Raw genomic sequence first — 19,293 nt, forward strand, 5'->3', positions numbered from 1 at the left:
TTATCCTGTCCATAACTAAGTTAGAAATTAGATTATCAATATTGGCATTTCCAAATGGTGCTTCATGTGGCAAACAGATGCTTGGAGGCCTTATAAGTAGGTTAATTTTGAGCCTCAGTCCCAAGAAGCTTTTCTTAAAATTTATCCCTGAGTCAGGAAGATCCCCTGGAGGAGGGCATGGCAACACACTACAGCATTCTTGCCTGGAGAAACCCATGGACAGAGGAGCCAAAGGGTTGCAAAGAGTCAGACAGGACTGAAGTGACTTAGCACACATGCACACAGTTGATGTACAAGGTTGTTTTAGATTCAGTTGTCTAGAAAAGTTATTTGGTTATATATAGATATATATTCTGTTTCATATTCTTTTCCATTATGGCTGATCATAAGATTCTAACTATAGTTCCCTATGCTATACAGTAGGACCTTGTTGTTCATCCACCCTATATACAATAGTTTTAATTAACACACTAAAATCAGTGTAGTCAGTCCTTCCCCTCATTGTCCCTCTTCCTGGTCTCCTCTTATCAAATTCATGTCTACATTCTACAACTTTACTTTCGCAAGATCGCCTATTATCTTTTTCTATTGTCACAACTATTACACTAGTGCTTGTCCTCATTACTGTTGACTTTGGTGATTGTAATAGCTTCTTTTTCTTTCTTATCTCTGAGGTAACACAAACAGAATAATCTTTCTAATAATCTACTTTCTTACTCGGATTCTTTATTGAGTTCCTCCTCCAACTGAATATAGTTAAAGCTTTTTGCATGTGTGTGCCTGTATGTGTGTGTGTAAATGTCAGTGCTAGATGAAGGCAATTTTTTTAGGCTCTCCACAATCTTAATTTTTCAACTAGACATCCCAGTATAATCTGACCCAAACCTCATGTTCCTTCCAAACAGCCACTTACCTGACCTGATAACCTGGTGATTCCTACTGCTAGACATTCACTGAAAGGGTCTTCTATGTCTGGAGTACTCTATGAACTTTCCCCTCCACCTGGCAAAAATTCTCTCCAGGTTCCAATTCCAATTTCTATAAACATTTTCCATTAGGCTCTAACCACCTTCTCACCCCTAGCAATACATTATCTTTCTCTTCCTTGCAAAGTACTTAATTTCACATACATCACATGGTAACTTGAATTCTAGCTAGTTGTGCTACTGTCCAGCATAAAAAGTGTCAAAGTATAACCTCCTTGAAGGGAAAAGACTGAGACTTTCTCACCTTTGCATTTACCGCAGAACCTTATATAACCTTGCACACACACAACAGATTACTTGGTGAGAGAATGATTAAGTAAATAAATGGAAAAATGAAGGAATATACGAATAAGTGAATGAAGAGAGATCAGTGTTCACTCAAAGTGGCTGGAGCTGCTGTATAACATTAATATTTTGCCAAGACACTCACTTGGCGTCATAGCAGAATTTATATGCAAAAACATATTTCTAATTCATTCAGTGCATTCTTGCTTACCTGTAAATAAAGTAACTGCCTTGTCAATTATCCATGGCAACTTGAGACTACCTTAGAAGTAATGCTTAGCCAGATAAGGTTAATGAACTGACTAAACTGGAAGGAAGTAGTGGGGGAGGATGAGGTTATAAGGATTCAAACACTTAGCAATTACAAAAAAACTCTATCATAAAATCAATTTGAATTAAGAATCTGCCACATGCAGAAAAGTAAAGAGTCGGGCACGACTGAGCAACTTCACTTTCACTCTTCACTTTCACGCTTTGGAGAAGGAAATGGCAGCCCACTCCAGTGTTCTTACCTGGAGAATCCCGGGGATGGGGGAGCCTGGTGGGCTGCCGTCTACGGGGTCGCACAGAGTCGGACACGACTGAAGCAACTTAGCAGCAGCAGCAGCAGCAGCAGCAGCAGCAGCAAAAGGACTAAATAATTACAGTGATAAGTTTACTGATAGCTCTGTTATTATGTACATATCAAAGCCCTATTCTGCATCTGATCAAATATGTTTGTTTTGTCATATCTACACAAAAAGCAAATGAGTGTGTTTTATTTGTGCTTTTGTTTTTCCTTTTCACATCAATGCAAGCAGCTAATAAAAATTGAGCCTCAGTTAAGTCCAGTTCAGTCATGTCTTAATCTGTGACCCCATGAATCGCAGCACACCAGGCCTCCCTATCCATCACCAACTCCCGGAGTTTACCCAAACTCATGTTCATCGAGTCGGTGATGCCATCTAGCCATCTCATCCTCTGTCGTCCCCTTCTCCTCCTGCCCCTCCCAAAATCAGGGTCTTTTCCAATGAGTCAATTCTTCTCATGAGGTGGCCAAAATATTGGAGTTTCAGCTTCAACATCAGTCCTTCCAATGAACACACAGGACTCTTCTTCTTTAGGATGGACTGGTTGGATCTCCTTGCAGTCCAAGGGACTCTCAAGAGTCTTCTCCAACACCACAGTTCAAAAGCATCATTTCTTTGGTGCTCACCTTGCTTCATAGTCCAACTTTCACATCCATACATGACCACTGGAAAAACTATAGCCTTGACTAGATGGACCTTTGTTGGCAAAGTAATGTCTCTGCTTTTGAATATGCTATCTAGGTTGGCCATAACTTTCCTTCCAAGGAGTGAGGATCTTATAATTTCATGGCTGCAATCACCATCTGCAGTGATTTTGGAGCCAAAAAATAAATAAATAAATAAAGCCTGACACTGTTTCCACTGTTTCCCATCTAGTTCCCATGAAGTGAAAATTGAGCCTAAAAACTTTAATAATTCTTGCTTAGAAATATCTCTAGTTCAGTTTTGTTCATCTTTTAAACACATGCAAAAATATCTCAAAATTGACATAAAATGAATGTCTGTGATGTGTGAGTGTAGAGAAAAATCATTACATTAGGGTATTTATTCAATGTTTATTATCTATTAATTCATCTTAATATCACCAAAATTATAAGGTAGGATCTGCAAAGGTAAACACATTGGGAAAAATCCATTCCTTTACTGAGAAATGGACCATGCTCTGCCCGGAGCCACCAACAGAGTGTGGATAGGGTAGCAAAGCCACAGTTCGCAAGAAATGGATTATCCCAAAGGGCACAGTCCATCCTTTGATATCTTCTTGGAGGATTTGGATAGTTGAGCTGACATAAGACTAATGAGCAAGATCTATCCTGCTGTTGAGCACAGCTGGGAATGGCACTCCTGAGGCCACACACACCAGCACAAAGAGGAAGACATCGCATGTGCTCCACTTCCGCAGAGACTTCTCAGAAACCCCTCCAAGAGGGCGTAGCCCACTATGAGACCAAATCACTAGGCTAGCCAACAATGGAGGAGTCCCTATGACAACCCCTGATCCCTACCAGAATGTAAACTCCTGGGATCAACAGGTTGATAGGAGGCAATAAGGCTGCAAGAGGAGCAATTCAAATATCATCTGACCAATCCTCTGCAGCTCACTGATCTAAAATACCTGTAAATTCAAATAGGCCTTGTCTTCCTCTGCTTCCATTATCGACATAAGTGATCATCCATTGTCTTCTCTTTTTCCATCGTCTGCTGTCCGATGGAAAGGAGATGCAGCTGGTTCACTGTGACTCTGGACTTGCTCCAGGATCCAGTGAGGAGCCAGGAGGTGCTGCTATCTCCCTGCCTTTGTGGTTCGTTCTTCCCTGCAGCTCTGTACAGATGATTTGAGGTTGGGGCCAAGTCAGTGGTGACAAATTAGGGCATGAAATTAAACTCAGGAAGTCATGGTATGTACCAGGTTTTTCAAGTTGAAAATACTCTTGAGAAAACAAAACACGTTAAAAAGTCATTTGTGTGTGAAGAGTTGTCACTCATCTGTAGATGTTAAAAAGATTGTCTGAAGGTTCAGAATGACGAACCTTATGATTACAAAAATTGTATCACCTCTCTATAATATATTTTTTATGTCATAACTGTTTTATGTCATAACTGTATTTTTAATTAAAATTTACAAAATATTTTAAATCTCAGACTGAATGGTAGCTTATAATAGTTCACCTCTGTGGGGAAATCTTAGAAATCTGATTTGTAAGGCTTTTTTCTTTTAACTCCAAAATATATTTTGGCTCCATATCAGTTAGAGTTGCTGGAAACAGCTGTTGGTAAGAATAATACTAAATACTGTCCATCTTCCTCTCTGCTTTTTGAATAAGAGTTACTTCTCCTTTCTACAGAAGATCAATTTGCTTGACTTCCTCCAATGCTCGGATAGGGTGTAAAATTGGTACATCTCAGCTTACTTCCTCAAATGCAAATGAAGATCACATGGTATGTGCAAGGGTCATACATTTCTCACTTTCATTATAAGCGAGCTTTCCCGAAACATAAACAGAACACTTGGTAGTTGGTGGCATCTGAGAATTACTAAATCATCTCACTAAACTAGGCTGTCTCTTTTGGTCTGTACATGTTTAAACAACAGTTTAAAGTATAGTATCCCTGGCCCATTTGTGGACCATCTTTACCTTGACTTTTTAACACTCTCATCATTTAAATTGCTATTAACATCCTGCTATTCTTTCCGTATAAAGAAGATCCTGCTCCTCAAAATTAATATACAGGAATTTATTCAGCTTATAATAGCAGAACTTGCATAGACAAAAAAACGAACAGCAAACACCAAATCTGTATTAAGAATAATGATACCTCAAAACTCGTAAGCAAAGAAGATCTGTAGTCTATTTCATGAAGGATGTGAGTCTTAAAGGCAGCTTAAATTTAGGTGAAGTAAGAGGGTCTCACGGGGCTGAGATCACATTAGAGAAAATTCCCAGAAGCAAACAGTCTCAGAAGGCAATAGGCTGAGGAAATAAACACCTAAGCATGAATTGAAAAAAAAAATTTTTTATTTGATCTTTATCAACACTTAATTAACTTATTCTTATAAACAACCCTAGGAAGTAGACAGTGCTATTTTCCTGTTTTATTGGTGAAGAACTTGAAAGCACCAGAGATTAAGTGATTTAACAGACATGACCAGCAAAACTGATGCTACTGTTAACAACCACATCATTTTCCCCAACCTTTTCCAGGTCATGACACATGCAGAACACAAAGCATGGGAATTAACTGGGATTAATAGACCACACACCCAGGACCCTGAAACTGCCCTCTAGACTGAGGAATCAAAATCTTAGCACAGTGATAACTAATTTGTATCAAAACTCAAGGATTCTCAGCTATCCTACAGGTAAATTCTGTAGCATGCTGCTATGCCTGTGTGTTAGGGATTAAAAGGAGATACAGTAGAATGGGTAAGGAAAATCCAAATTCCAGAGGGTTAGCTGAAAACCAGGTGATTTGGATAATTTGGATTTTATTTGGTTGATGATAGGGTTCTTGAAGAATGGCATTATTTTAAGAGCATCTGAATAACTAACTACATGTTTAAAGAATGATTTGGGGACTTCCCTGATGATCCAGCGGCTAAGACCCCACACTCCCAATAGAGGGGGCCTGTGTTCAATCCCTGGTAAGGGAACCAGATCTCACATGCTGCAAATACAACCTGGTGCAGGTAAATAAATACATAAATAAAATAGCTTTAAGAAGAATGATTTGGAAGGAGCAAAGTCTTAAAGACAGTTTGTGTATCTGTCGACAATTCAAAACTACCAGAGCAATGGCAGTGTGGATGAGAAAGAGGAAAATAATTTTTTTGAGAGAAAGGAAAAACCACTAAGGGGTAAAAGGTATTGGCATCTTGATAACAATTTGAATTTAGAATTCAAATTACCCAAAGACTCAAAAACAAAGGCAAGCCAAGAAAATGAGATACTGATGGAATGGCATATTTGGGAAGAGAAGCTAATTTGGAGATGGTGATATGTAGGAACCAGTAAGAACTGGCTGAGTCTTCTTGCTATTGGAAGGGCAGCGGTTGGTTTGGAGACAAATGTTTTAAAGTCACAAGTCTAGGAGCAATACTTGAACTTGGTGGGCCTGGATGGTCTCCCTGGAGCAGTCAGTGTAGAAAGGAAAAATCAAAGGGTTAAGCATAAAACTCACAGGATAAGCAGAGGGGAAATGCTGACAAAGAAATGTCAGGGGTGGAGCAAGGACTTTGGCCTGTGGGAAAGGAAAAAAACAGACTGGCAACACTAGAAATCTGAGGTCACATAGTTTAATTATCCGTGCTTGAGTTCTTTTATGCTAATTGCCGCCAGGAATCATCCTACTATGTTTGATGTTTGAGTTCTTTCCATGATGGGAAATCCACACCTCCTCGGCAAGCCCAGTCCAACTTTGGAAAGTTTTGTGTATAGATATATCGATATATTCTTTAACTTCTACTCCTTGGATCCAGTTGTGGGACAGAATAAACTAGCTGCCTTTCACACAATAGCCTGTCACATATCTAAAGACAGTTACCATGTAATGTCCCCTTCCATGCCTTTTTTTCCTCTCCAAGATGATAAACATCAAACAGTATTTTTCACTTGTACCAAAATGAGCACAGTCATACTTTATGAGGTGGCTTTTTTGACCTGATTGAATCTGGGTCTACTGTATTGCAGGCAAATTCTTTACCATCTGAGCCACCAGGGAAGCCCACAATATTAGGTAGAAAAGACTTAGCCAAGAAATTAGATATGCTGAAAGGTATCAACATATTATTCCCGGCATAGTAACTCACCTGTCATGTCTTAGCACAGGATCATCTCAAACATCATATCTCAAATTTCCAAGCCCCAAATATTTGGGGTCTGTCTTCCATAAGTAGTCACTCTTTCAGTCCCTACAATCACCTTATATGCTCTTCTGATTCCACTTTTCCCAAGTTTAAAGGCTCAGTTCGGTTCAGTTCAGTCACTCAGTCGTGTCCGACTCTTTGCAACCCCATGAACCACAGCACGCCAGGCCTCCCTGTCCATCACCAACTCCCGGAGTTTACCCAAACTCATGCCCATTGAATCGGTGATGCCATCAAACCATCTCATTCTCCATCGTCCTCTTCTCCTCCTGCCCTCAATCTTTCCCAGCATCAGGGTCTTTTCAAATGAGTCAGCTCTTTACATCAGGTAAAGCACTGGAGTTTCAGCTTCAACATCAGTCTCACCAATGAACACTCAGGACTGATCTCCTTTAGGATGGACTGGTTGGATGTCCTTTCAGTTCAAGGGATTCTCAAGAGTCTTCTCCAACACCACAGTTCAAAAGCATCAATTCTTCGGTGCTCAGCTTTCTTCACAGTCCAACTCTCACATCCATACATGACTACTGGAAAACCATAGCCTTGACTAGATGGAACTTTGTTGGCAAAGTAATGTCTCTGCTTTTTAACATGCTATCTAGGTTGGCCATAACTTTCCTTCCAAGGAGTAAGTGTCTTTTAAATTCATCGCTGCAATCACCATCTGCATTGATTTTGGGGTAGTGCTATAAAAACAGTGTCACATAAGTCAGAAAGGGAAGAAGCTTTAAGAAGGAGGGGTTAGTCCATACTTCAGAGGGCCATCAGGAAAGATGAAGAACTAGAGAAGGTCCTTAGACTTGACTGTGAGGAGGGTGCTGGTAGCTTAGGAGAAAAATAATTTCATTTGTACAGTAAATTTGGAAATACTTGCCTTACTTACATCACGGTCCTAGAGGTAAAAAATGACAGTCCCATGAAGGAAAGCACAGACATTAAAAAAATGAGTTGCTTTTATAAAAAGCATTTATTACATATAACCACTTTTATTTATTTTATTGACTAATTATCTGTTGGCAGTAATGACCTGCTTTGGGACAATATTTATATTTTGCAGTATTTTCTCATATATCTTATTGGAACCTGTGATAGCCATGTAAAATTTTACAGATGAAAAAAAAAAAAAGCAACTGTCTGAAAACTTGTCTGAGGTCACCAACATACAGAAGTGTGAAGCTAAATCCAATCCTAGTTTTCCTCTACACATATCTAAACATACTCCCATGCAAAGATTTCTTTGAGATGTGTCTGTGATGCAACTAACCTGGGGATTCCAGTGTGTCATAACAACTTACCTGAATGAAGTCAAATTCATGACCTTGACCTTACAAGTGCTTGCTCTAAGCAATTTAGCAAACTAGCTGCTAAATTGCTCTTAGTCCAGTGCACTGGAAGCAATAACATTGATAAACCAAATTAATAGAAGCAGTAGAATTAATCGCATGATCTCGTGCTAAAATTAACAAATTTAGCCATAATAAAATGAACAAATATCTGGTTGCCTACTATATGCCAGGTACGTACTCTTTTACTTAATCTTCCTGACACCCTAAGAGTTATTTTTAACTTAATTCTACACATGACTAAATGAAGATCTTCTCCAGTTCACTGGAGCAGGGAACAAAGATGTGAGTCAGGATAGATCTGTTTGTGAACTTCGAATACCAAATAATTCCATAAACTTTATTTTTATTTTTTCTGTGACAATGGAAAAATACAACAAAAGGGAGGTGAACTAATCCTTAAGAGAGATGAATGCATCCTCAACACAGAGACAATCTTTGTCCTATCTCCTCCCATTGTCAATATCAGTTTTTCGGCATCATTGTGTCGTTTGGCCTCTGATAGCACAGGGTCCATGGGGTGGTTTCACTGGCTTCCCTGCTCTGTTCATCTAGACTCTGTGACAGCTATTTTCATACCATCTTCTCTGATGTGCCAGAATCCTTCGCTTCTCACCTTCCCTATCCTGACCTGATGATCTTGAGACAGTGCGGTTGTGTTCCCTGCGGTAGGATCACGCTGACTAAGGAGCATCCAGAGTCAGAATGTCCACTGTAAACCCATATATCTCATCTGACCTGGGACCTCCCAGCTGTTCCACAATTTTGATATTCATGCTTGCTTAATTTTCCGTCATATTCTCCCAGTGGCTTTCTTTAATCATTTAGAGCCTCTGTGAGACCTTAAGCACCATGCTTCCCTACCCTCCTTTTCATTACCTGTTGTCTGTTGTGTCAGTGAACATAGTAAGACCATCCTTCAGGCCCAAATGCTGCACCTCCCCTGCCCCCACCTCTTCTCTATCTTCACCAATGTTCCTCCTCTCTCTTTTGCTCGTGGGAAACTATTGGCTTCCCTCCTGGATATCCTTGCACTTGTCCAGAGATATTCCTCTGCCATCTTTTCTTTACCCACACTCTCCAGACTTCCTCAAGAAACTGCATCTAACCATGGGTCATTCTCTTGCTTGATTATTTCTTTAAATGTTTCCCTCTCTGTGACACCTTCACTTCTGCTTATGAACACATTCACTTTTACTGTGAAAATAAAATGAAACACAAATGAAAACTAAAATTTTCTCTAGTCTGCCATCCTTTCACTATGCTGCTATATTTCTCAAAAGAGAGATCATATCTCCTTACTCATTTATTTAAGCACTAATTTCTCATGTGCTGCTTGCTACTTTTCAACATGGCTTCTGGCCACCATGCATTCTAATCATTTTTAGTTTAGAAAAGTGAATTCTAAGAATGGGTGCCCCTAAATGCAACCATTCCAAATCTTTGTGCTTTAGTTACTAAGTTGTGACCAATTCTTTCAACCCATGGGCTGGAGAGCACTAGGCCCCTCTAAAGCAGCTCTTAGAGGGAAGTTAATAACAATAGAGACCACCCTCAAAAAATAAGAAAAATATCAAATAAACAACCTAACCTACCACCTAAAAGAATTGAAAACAGAACAAACAAACCCTAAGGTCAGCAGAAGGAAGGAAATAATAAAGATCAGAGAGGAAATAAACAAAATAGAGATTAAAAAGCAATTAAAAAAAATAAAACCAAGAGTCAGTCCTACAAAAAGCTAAAAATGGGCATCAAATAGGTGCAAACTCTGAAGCATGATGACTAGCTTTCAGTAGAGATAGCATCCAAATTAAATCATTACAAACACAGCAGTGTCCATAGATACTGTGTTCAAAGCTTAGAGATGAAGTATGGGGGAAAATATAAATAGGGAAATGAGAAGATAGCAAATGGGAAGATGACATGGAATATGGGAAGAGAGTTGAGATGTTTTTTGAAGGTTATGGGGATGATTGCCTTTAAGAGTTCCATGTTATAGAAATGCTTTGTCTCCAAAGCTAGTAGTCATGGAAACCAAGCTGGGGTCCTTGGAGACCTTGGCACATTCTGTAGGCTGTCTCCCATCTCTTCCCCAGTGTCACCATATTGCTTCAGACTCTTTTATTTTTCCATTTTTATTAGAGTATACTTGATTTACAATGTTGTGTTCAATTTCAGGTGTACAGCAAAGTGAATCAGTTTTATATATGTATATCAGTTCAGTTCAGTTCAGTTGCCCAGTCGTGTCCAACTCTTTGCGATCCCATGAATTGCAGCACGCCAGGCCTCCTTGTCCATCACCAACTCCCAGAGTTTACTCAAACTCACGTCCATCGAGTCCATGGTGCCATCCAGCCATCTCATCCACTGTTGTCTCCTTCTCCTCCTGCCCCCAGTCCCTCCCAGCATCAGAGTCTTTTCCAATGAGTTAACTCTTCACATGATTGGAGTTTCAGCTTTAGCATCAGTCCTTCCAATGAACACCCAGGACTCATCTCCTTTAGAATATATAGATAGATAGATAGATAGATAGATAGATAGATAGATAGATCCACTCTTTTTTTTAGATATTTTTTCCATTACAGAGTTTTAAGTAGAGTTTACTATGCTATACAGTAGGTCCTTATTAGATTTATGTTTCATAGATAAGTTCGTCTGTACCCTTCTTTTGATTCCACATATAAGTGCTATCCTATGATATTTGTCTTTCTCTGTCTAACTTACTTCACTCAGTATGGCAATCTCTAGGTCCATCCACTTTGCTGAAAATGGCATTATTTTGTTCTTTATTTATGGATGAATGGCTCAATGTTAAGAATCTGCCTGCCAATACAGGAGACTGGGGTTGAATCCCCTGGGTTGGGAAGATCCCCTGGAGAAGGAAATGGCAACCCACTCCAGTATTCCGCCTGGAAAATCCCATGGAGAGAGGAGCCTAGCGGGTTACAGACCATAGGGTCACAAAAGAGTTGGACACGACCTAGTGACATTAAACAACAATATTACAATGTATATATGTACCATATCTTCTTTATCCATTCCTCTGTTGATAGACATTTAGATTGCATCTACATCCTGGCTATTGTAAACAGTGCTGTGATGAACATTGGAATACACATATCTTTTCAAATTAGGGTTTTCTCCAGGTAGATGCCCCAGGAGTGGGATTGCTAGGTCATATGGCAACTTTTGTTAGTTTTCTTAAATAACTTCTGTACTGTTCTCCATAGTGGCTGTACCAACTTGCATTCTCACAAACAGTGTAAGAAGGCTTCCTTTTTTTCCACACCCTCCCCAGTATTTAGTGTTTATAGATTTTTTTGATGATGACCATTTTGGCCAGTGTGAAGTGATTCCTCTTTGTAGATTCTTAATACCTAAATGTTTATAATCATTGCCCAAATGAGGTCCCTGCCTCCAAGCTCTTTTCTCTCTCTCTCCAGTCACCCCACATATTGAGGCTAGTATCTGATTTTCTTTCCATGTAGCAAGAACTAAGAAAATGTGACTGAGTGAAATAATCAATGACTGAATGAAAAGAATTCTAAAGTTGCCTAGTCACTATAGCCCTCACAAAGATTTTTTTTTAATAATAAATTATTTTTAAAAAAAAAAAAAACCTCTTGCATAAAAAATATTATTTTACCTGAACCAAGATGTCTTGACAAATGGATAGGGAACAGGAAATGGAGGTCATTTTAAGGTATGTAAGACTGAAAAAAAAAAAAAAAAAAGCCTACTTTTCTTAAAACTTAAACATTAGAGGGGGTTTGAAGCTGCAAACACACATACTTTCTAAAATTTAATTTGCTAAATAGTATTTTGTGGTCCACTCTTTACAGAAAGCTAGAAATTATATAGAAGTAGATGTTAAACAGCCAGTTAAAATACTAAAATGCCAATAAAATCTTTGAATTCAATCTGTTCCTTCCACCAGGTGACAGACACCAATGTAGATCACCAATGATTTTAAAAATCACTTAATTCCCAAGTCTCAATTTCCCATAAAGTGAAAGTGCTTCAAAATTATGATTATTTTACAATGCATTTTTATTATTGAACTCATTTTCTCTATATGATTCTTATATAGGAAAAAGCATGTTTATATTTTTATTACTATGTTTTCATTTAAAATTTAGCAATTATGGTTTGTGTGAAGTGTCAATTTAAGAATTGTTTAATTCTTTCTGTAATGGGACTATCACTTTATTTTTCATTTCTAGTAGATATTTGAAATTGATATTTAGCTTTCAAATCCATTTAGAACAGTCTCAACATGGTTTGAAAGACTCTTGGGAACCAACATGAGTTGTATAATTTAGAAAAAATTTAAAAATGCTAACGTCATGTAAAAAGAAATCTTGTGCAACAGAGATGAAAATGAACCAAACTTTTTATTTTCTTGATGGAAAATAATCTTCAGTTCAGTTCAGCTGTTCAGTCATGTCCAACTCTTTGCAACCCCATGGACTGCAGAATGTCAGGCTTCCATGTCCATCACCATCTCCAAGATTTGCTCAAACTCATGTCCGTTGAGTTGGTGATGCCATCCAACCTTCCCATCTTCTGTCGTCCCCTTCTTCTCACATCTTCAATCTTTCCCAGCATCAGGATCTTTTCAAATGAGTCAACTCTTTGCATCAGGTGGCCACAGTATTAGAGTTTCAGCTTCAGCATCAGTCCCTCCAATGAATATTTGGGACTGATCTCCTTTAGGATTGACTGGTTTGATCTCCTTGCGGCCCAAGGGACACTCAAGAGTCTTCTCAAACACCACAATTCAAAAGCATCAGTTCTTTAGCACTCAGCTTTCTTTATAGTCCAACTCTCACATCCATACTTGACTGCTGGAAAAACCATAGCTTTGGCTAGATGGACCTTGTCAGCAAAGAAATAATCTTAACTTTATGAAAAATAAATAATATTGCTGGTGATGCTTCAGGTAATATTCAGGAGAAATTTTTTAAAAGAATGTGTAAGACATAAGAAGCCTTGATACGAATCAGATTCAGTTCTAGTGGGTCTGGAATCAACAAGGTCCCTGTTTCCATCTGCTTATGATGAATTACTTTTTCAAGTTAGCAAAAATTCAGAGCCTCAGAACCATCTTGGCAGCTGTGCAGCATTTGACCCATTTTTTGGTGATAAATTATCAGATGGGATTAACTGCACATTTTTCTTTTTCAAATAAAAAACTTTTCCCCCTGTCCCTACAGACGTTATGCGTCAACAGGCATCAGTGACAGGCCAGGAGGGGCTTTTGGTTTTATCATATGCTTCTCCTTAGAACCTTTAATTCAATTTTTGTTACTTGCAGAAGTTGGGGTGATTTATTTTATAAACTTTGTTTTCATCGTTGTTGATAAAAGTCAGACATTGTCTTTAACTCAGAATCACCATAAAGTAAATGTGTCCTGCAAAGTGTCAGATAGTGAAGACAATAGTCTTTGTGGCCACCTGCATCATCTTCAGGCCTACAGTTATAGTATAAACACAGCTCTCAACAACACATAAACATATGTGGGTGAGTGTGGTCACACACAAAAAAGTTATATGCTAAAACATGCATAAGGAAGTATCACATCACCATGTGCTGGCCCCTGATCTAAGGGAGAATCTCTGTGTGAAGCCAGTGAGAGAAGAGGTTCAAAGGACTTCAGAAATCTTAGCCACTCATGATGTACAAGTTAGGGTTCAGTTGCTCCAAAAATAAATATTACATCAAAATGATGTGCTTTAATGGAAACATACATTAACATATGTAAAAAAGATGACCAGTGTGAATTTGCTGTGTGACGCAGGGAACTCAAACCAGGGCTCTGTGACAACCTAGAGGAGTGAGATGGGGTGGGGAATAGAACGAAGGTTCAAGAAGGAGGGGACATATTATACCTATGGCTGATCCATGTTAACATATGGCAGAAACCAACACAATATTATAATTATCCTTTAATTAAAAATAAATATTTTTTTTAAATTGGAGATGTACAGCTAAAAAAATATGATGTGCTTTAGAAACCCAGATTTGCTTTCCCGAGTTGCTTTTAGAGTAAGTTATTGTTTGTTGATTCAACAATTTCTTCACTCAGCAAGCCTCTACTGATCGATACTCTATCAGCAACAAGTATGATATAAATTATACTAAGCCTTGATCCTAGGATCTACAGGTTTGGAGAGAGGACATATTTCAGTTTCACGTTAAATAGGCTCTGAGATAATTCTCAGTTTTATCTTTTTATAAATTTTTATTGGAGTATAGATGCTTTACAAAGTTGTGTTAGTGTCTCTTGCACAGCAAAGTGAGTCAGCTATAACATATACATATCTCTCCTCATTTTTGGATTTCCTTCCTATCTAGGCCACCAGAGAGCACTAAGTAGAGTTTTCTGAGCTACATAGTCGATGCTCACTGGTTATCTATTTTATGAAATAAAGGAAAAGTGTTAGTCACACAATTGTGTTTGATTCTTTGTGACCCCATGGACTATAGCCAGCCAGGATCCTCTGTCCGTGGGATTCTCCAAGCAAGAATACTGGAGTGGGTAGCCATTCCTTTCTCCAAGGCATTGCTCCAATCCAGAGATCGAACCCTGGTCTCCTGCACTGCAGCCAGACTCTTCATCGTCTGAGCCACAAAGGAAGCCCAATCAATTGTCTATATATGTCAATCTCAATTTTTAGTTTTTCCCCACTAGGCTAGCCTTTGATTGCTACTTTGTAACTCCATCCAGGAGAAGGCAGACACTGATTTTGAACTTTCCTGTGTTCTATCTTTTCACTCCACCCAAAGAACTTTTGAAGTCAGTGTTGCTCTTTGCTTACTTTGTCTCGACTTAAGAAAAAGAGATTCAAAATATTAGCTACTGTGTCATACTTCTTTATTTTGAAGTTAGGGGAGGGTTGACTTTCAATTCCTGTTATATCATTGAAGTAACAATCTGACCAACCAAACCACTGCATTTCCCCTGGGAGACTGTTGAGCTATATAAATATATTTTAAAACCCACTTTTTAAAAAGCACTGCTTCTGGTGAAGATGGCTGAAAGGAAAAAACAGCAGTAGTAATTTAAACATTCTTCCAGCCTGTCAATATCACTCAGCTCCAAAAAATAACTATACAAGTGTTCTGGGAACCTTCCATTCATATTTCTAACAGATTTTAAGCAATATTTCTAGTCAAATTTAGTAACAACTTCTACAGCCTCTAGATAATAAGAACTATTGAAGTTGTAAGATTTGAATTTGTGACCTCATGTTCTGAAAAGCTTATCTCATGCAATGAGGAAAACAAGTTAGTTTTTAAAATTTGAAGATGAGAATAATGGAAATTTCATAGACTGAATCTATGACATTAGAAATCATAGTAATTCAGTAAACTACTTGAAATAAGAATTTCTAGGAAGATGTAGTAATTAACATTTTAAAACAGTAGCTGAACTTTGCTGGTTACTGTAGCTGAACTTTCTGTAACCAAAAACTTTCATGGCAATGATGATTGTTAAAGTTTAGTTCATTTGTTGTGAACAAATGTGTACATCTTCCGAGGAAAATCTTTGTAATATTTCTAAGTTGATACTGTCTATGCTCACTTTATTCCATAGTGACACATTAAAATATTTCAGAATTCTTTCACATTGGTAGAATATCATATATACTAAATTATACACCCTCTAAAACTATTGCCAAAATAAAACAATGAGATTACCAGATTCCAACATTCCTTAGAATACTAAACTGTAACTTTAATATGTGAAAGAAAGCTTGCACCTGTGGACACTTTTTTTTTTAATTTTTATTTTTTTAGTATAGTTCCATTACAATGCTACACTAACTTTTTTTTTAACTTTTTATTTTGTATTGGAGTATAGCTGATTAACAATATTGTGATAGTCTCAGGTGAACAGTGAAGGGACTCAGCCATACATTTACATGTATCAAACACCCCTCCTATCCAGGCTGCCACAAAACACTGAATAGAGTTCCATGTGCTATATGATAGGTTCTTGTTGATTATCCATTTTGAATAAAACAGTGTGTATACGACCTTCCCAAACTCCATAAGTATCCATCCTTCTACCCCTTGCAGCCATAAGTTTGTTTTCTAAGTCTGTGAGTCTCTTTCTGTTGGGACACTGACTTTTGATAGAAAAAAGTGGGGACACAGCTCAATAATTAGTCTGTTAAAATTGATTTCCCTAGAGGAATGATTGTGCATTTTTGATGTACAGGTGTGTGAAGCCCTAGGATATGACCTAAGAATCCAACAATGACTAATGCAAGTGAAAAGAAATTAATATTGACCATTTATTTAGCTCCAGCATTAAGTTGAAGTGAAATATTCGTGGTTCCGAATGTAAGGTTGTAGATTCCAATAAGCCTAGGATGCTCAAGGAGCAGGATATGGTGTGCTCCTTGGGAGATCTCACCCGCCTGCTGTGTCCTCTCCAGGATCTGTCACTGCGAAGGGGACGAGGAGAGCCCGCTCATCACGCCCTGCCGCTGCACAGGCACCCTACGCTTCGTGCACCAGGCCTGTCTGCACCAGTGGATCAAGAGCTCTGACACACGCTGCTGTGAGCTGTGCAAGTATGACTTCATCATGGAGACCAAGCTCAAGCCTCTGCGGAAGGTACCATGTTGCCTGGACCAGTTTAAGAGATCTGGCAAAACAGGCTTCTCTTTTTTTAATTGAAGTATAGTTGAATTCAGCAAAAAATGTAGTGTTTCAGATGTACACCAAGGTGATTCAATTATGCATGCATATTAAAAACACATTTCCACAATAAGATTTTGCTAACATGCTAATATCCACTAAGACTATGCATCATGTATTGGGCTCAATATGGAAAATGCAGCCAAGTTTTTCCAGATAATTCTCCATACTTCTGTCTTAGGTTCTGGGGCCTCTGATTTTTGTCACTCTCCAAAGTCAACAAACCGTGTGCATGTGTATGTATGTGTGCACATGTGTGTGCCTGTGTGTATGTGTTTGTGAGTGTGCCCAGATATACCTATGGATCAATGTAACTGAACTGATGGAAGGGGACTGTGAGAACATTGTACTTACTGAAGTCAATTCCCAAGAAGTTTAGCTAACCACAAAGATTAAACAATATGAAGTCACATAATGTTTTGAAAACCAAGAATTTGATAAGAAAGAGAATGATCTCTTCTACAAGGTGTGGAGTCTTTCTTGTGTTTGCCCTTATCTGGGGATTTGGTTTTGTCATGGGAGCGTGTAATTTCCTCAGTTCTGTCTCATCACAACAAAAATTTGAAGCAACAGACGTTAAAGCCCTTGGACAGACCATGTCACAGCTCTCCGACAGATCGGTGTTACAGCTCAGTTTTATTTAGAAAATAAAGGAAAATGCATCCTTGAGGCGTGAGGGCATGCCAACTCAAAAGACATGAAGAGAGGGGAGAGAGAGGCCCCCAGCCCTTCGGCTCCTCTTTTTACATGTCTTCCCCTCCCCCTGGGCCTGTCCTATGTAAATTGGGCTAGCCAGGAGTGCTGTTTGTTCTACCCGAGGTCCTCACTCGGGTCCTCAGACCTTCTTTGTTCTGTTTTCACTGGCTTTTCCCTTCCTCGTCTTTAGCCACCGCCATGCTAGATTCCTTTTTCCTATTCCAACCACCCAGCAGTTTAATGGTTCATGTAAGAAAAGTATCATTTTCCATATTGTGCTTCAAGCTGTAAGAGAGAGGTAGTATTTTTAGCTATAAACTTAATCTTCAAATGTCTCATTTGTGTTATATTTTTCTAAATAATGAAGATAACAATTGAGATAAGTATAAAGTTAGCATCTAACTTAATGCTGGAAAAGGATAGATTGTAAAGGAGCAAATGAAGGCAATGAACTTTACCTAATTCATGTGTGATAGCTTTGTCATTGTTCAGTCGCTAAGTTGTGTCTGACTCTCTGTGACCTCCATGGACTGCAGCACACCAGGCTCCTCTGTTCTTCACTATCTCGTGGAGTTTGCTCAAACTCATGTACATTGAGCAGGTGATGCTATCTATTTCATCCTGCGCCACCCTCTTCTGCTTTTGCATTCAATCTTGCCCAGGAATCAGGGTCTTTTCCAATGAATCGGCTCTTCACATCAGCTGTGATACTGTGGCACTGAATTTTGGGCTCCTAGGTGATGGGTGGTGCTCGTGGTAAAGAACATGCCTGCCAGTGCAGGAGATGTAACAGATGCGGGTTTGATCCCCAACTTATCTTTTTGCCTAACTCCAGCATTACCTATGTGGGTACTTCAACTTCCATTACCTATGTGGAGACTGCAATTTAAATAGCAAATCTGGCTAGAGTTGCATTTTCATTTAAATTTCATGCAAAGAAAAGGTGGATAAGAGTGATGGGTTCCAGGGCAAGCAGAGTGTAAAACAAACAAGAATTTTCCAGTAGGCATCAATTGGTGGCTGGCTGTTGCAATTTTTCATTAATTCTGTAAACTATGGAGAGACAGAATAAACAGTCACTGCTTTGCAGTAGCCTTGATTTTTAAAATCTGCCTGTGGTTGTAGATGTCAAAATTGGTGAACAAAATATCTTTGAGTTATGGATTTTCTTAACAAATGGGGTGACTTGAGTGCAAAAAGGTGAGACTCTCTTCCTCCAGGTCCCGAAGCAATCTATGCCAGAAATAGAAATGGACCCTTCCTCCTTGCCCTTCGCTCTGTCTGCTGAAAGATGTTGTGTGCTGTCTGGAGCTGCTAAATGACACATCATGCTCTGTGATTCTGTAAATTTTTCTTCTTACCCCTCAGGGAAATACCAATTGTTTCATGATATCTGTATAGCTCTCCATTTTTTTTTCAACATACACTGGTACAAAATTTTCATTTCAACTCAGTCAAAAATAATATTTCAATTTGAGAACAATCTAGAATAAAATATTCTAATTTCCTCTTCTTCATACCATCTACTGTCATGGTCTGGGAGTGGGTTGGAAAAGAATCTCCAGACATGAGACAGAATGAGAGGGAAATAAAGTTTATTAGAATGGGAGGCACGGTTAGAACAGCATGCCCGTTCAATGGAGAACTGTCGCTGAACAAGAGGTTCTTAGTCCACTTCATACACAAGGTACAAGGACTGGGATGGGGTCTTGCCAGTCATTTGCTGACTGGATGAGGCACATATACTGAGTGGGGGAAGAGTTAGGCAAATACCTTCTCCTTATGGGATAGGAGGGGAGATAGGTTATACTGCCCAGGAGGACCTGAAATCCATTAA

The 19,293-nt window shown here is 38.8% G+C and overlaps 1 protein-coding gene across 2 annotated transcripts in view; it reads left to right on the forward strand.

Annotated features, from left to right (window-relative positions):
- MARCHF1 (membrane associated ring-CH-type finger 1) overlaps nt 1-19,293 on the forward strand; it is a 138,263-nt gene that overhangs the window by 37,576 nt on the left and 81,394 nt on the right. For both annotated transcript variants that reach the window (XM_042251098.1, XM_027970774.2), the window contains one exon: nt 16,496-16,676. In XM_042251098.1, coding sequence (XP_042107032.1) covers nt 16,496-16,676 — 181 coding nt within the window. The remainder of the gene's footprint in view (nt 1-16,495; nt 16,677-19,293) is intronic.

This window comes from Ovis aries, chromosome 6 (assembly GCF_016772045.2).
Source record: "Ovis aries strain OAR_USU_Benz2616 breed Rambouillet chromosome 6, ARS-UI_Ramb_v3.0, whole genome shotgun sequence".
Taxonomy (NCBI): domain Eukaryota; kingdom Metazoa; phylum Chordata; class Mammalia; order Artiodactyla; family Bovidae; genus Ovis; species Ovis aries.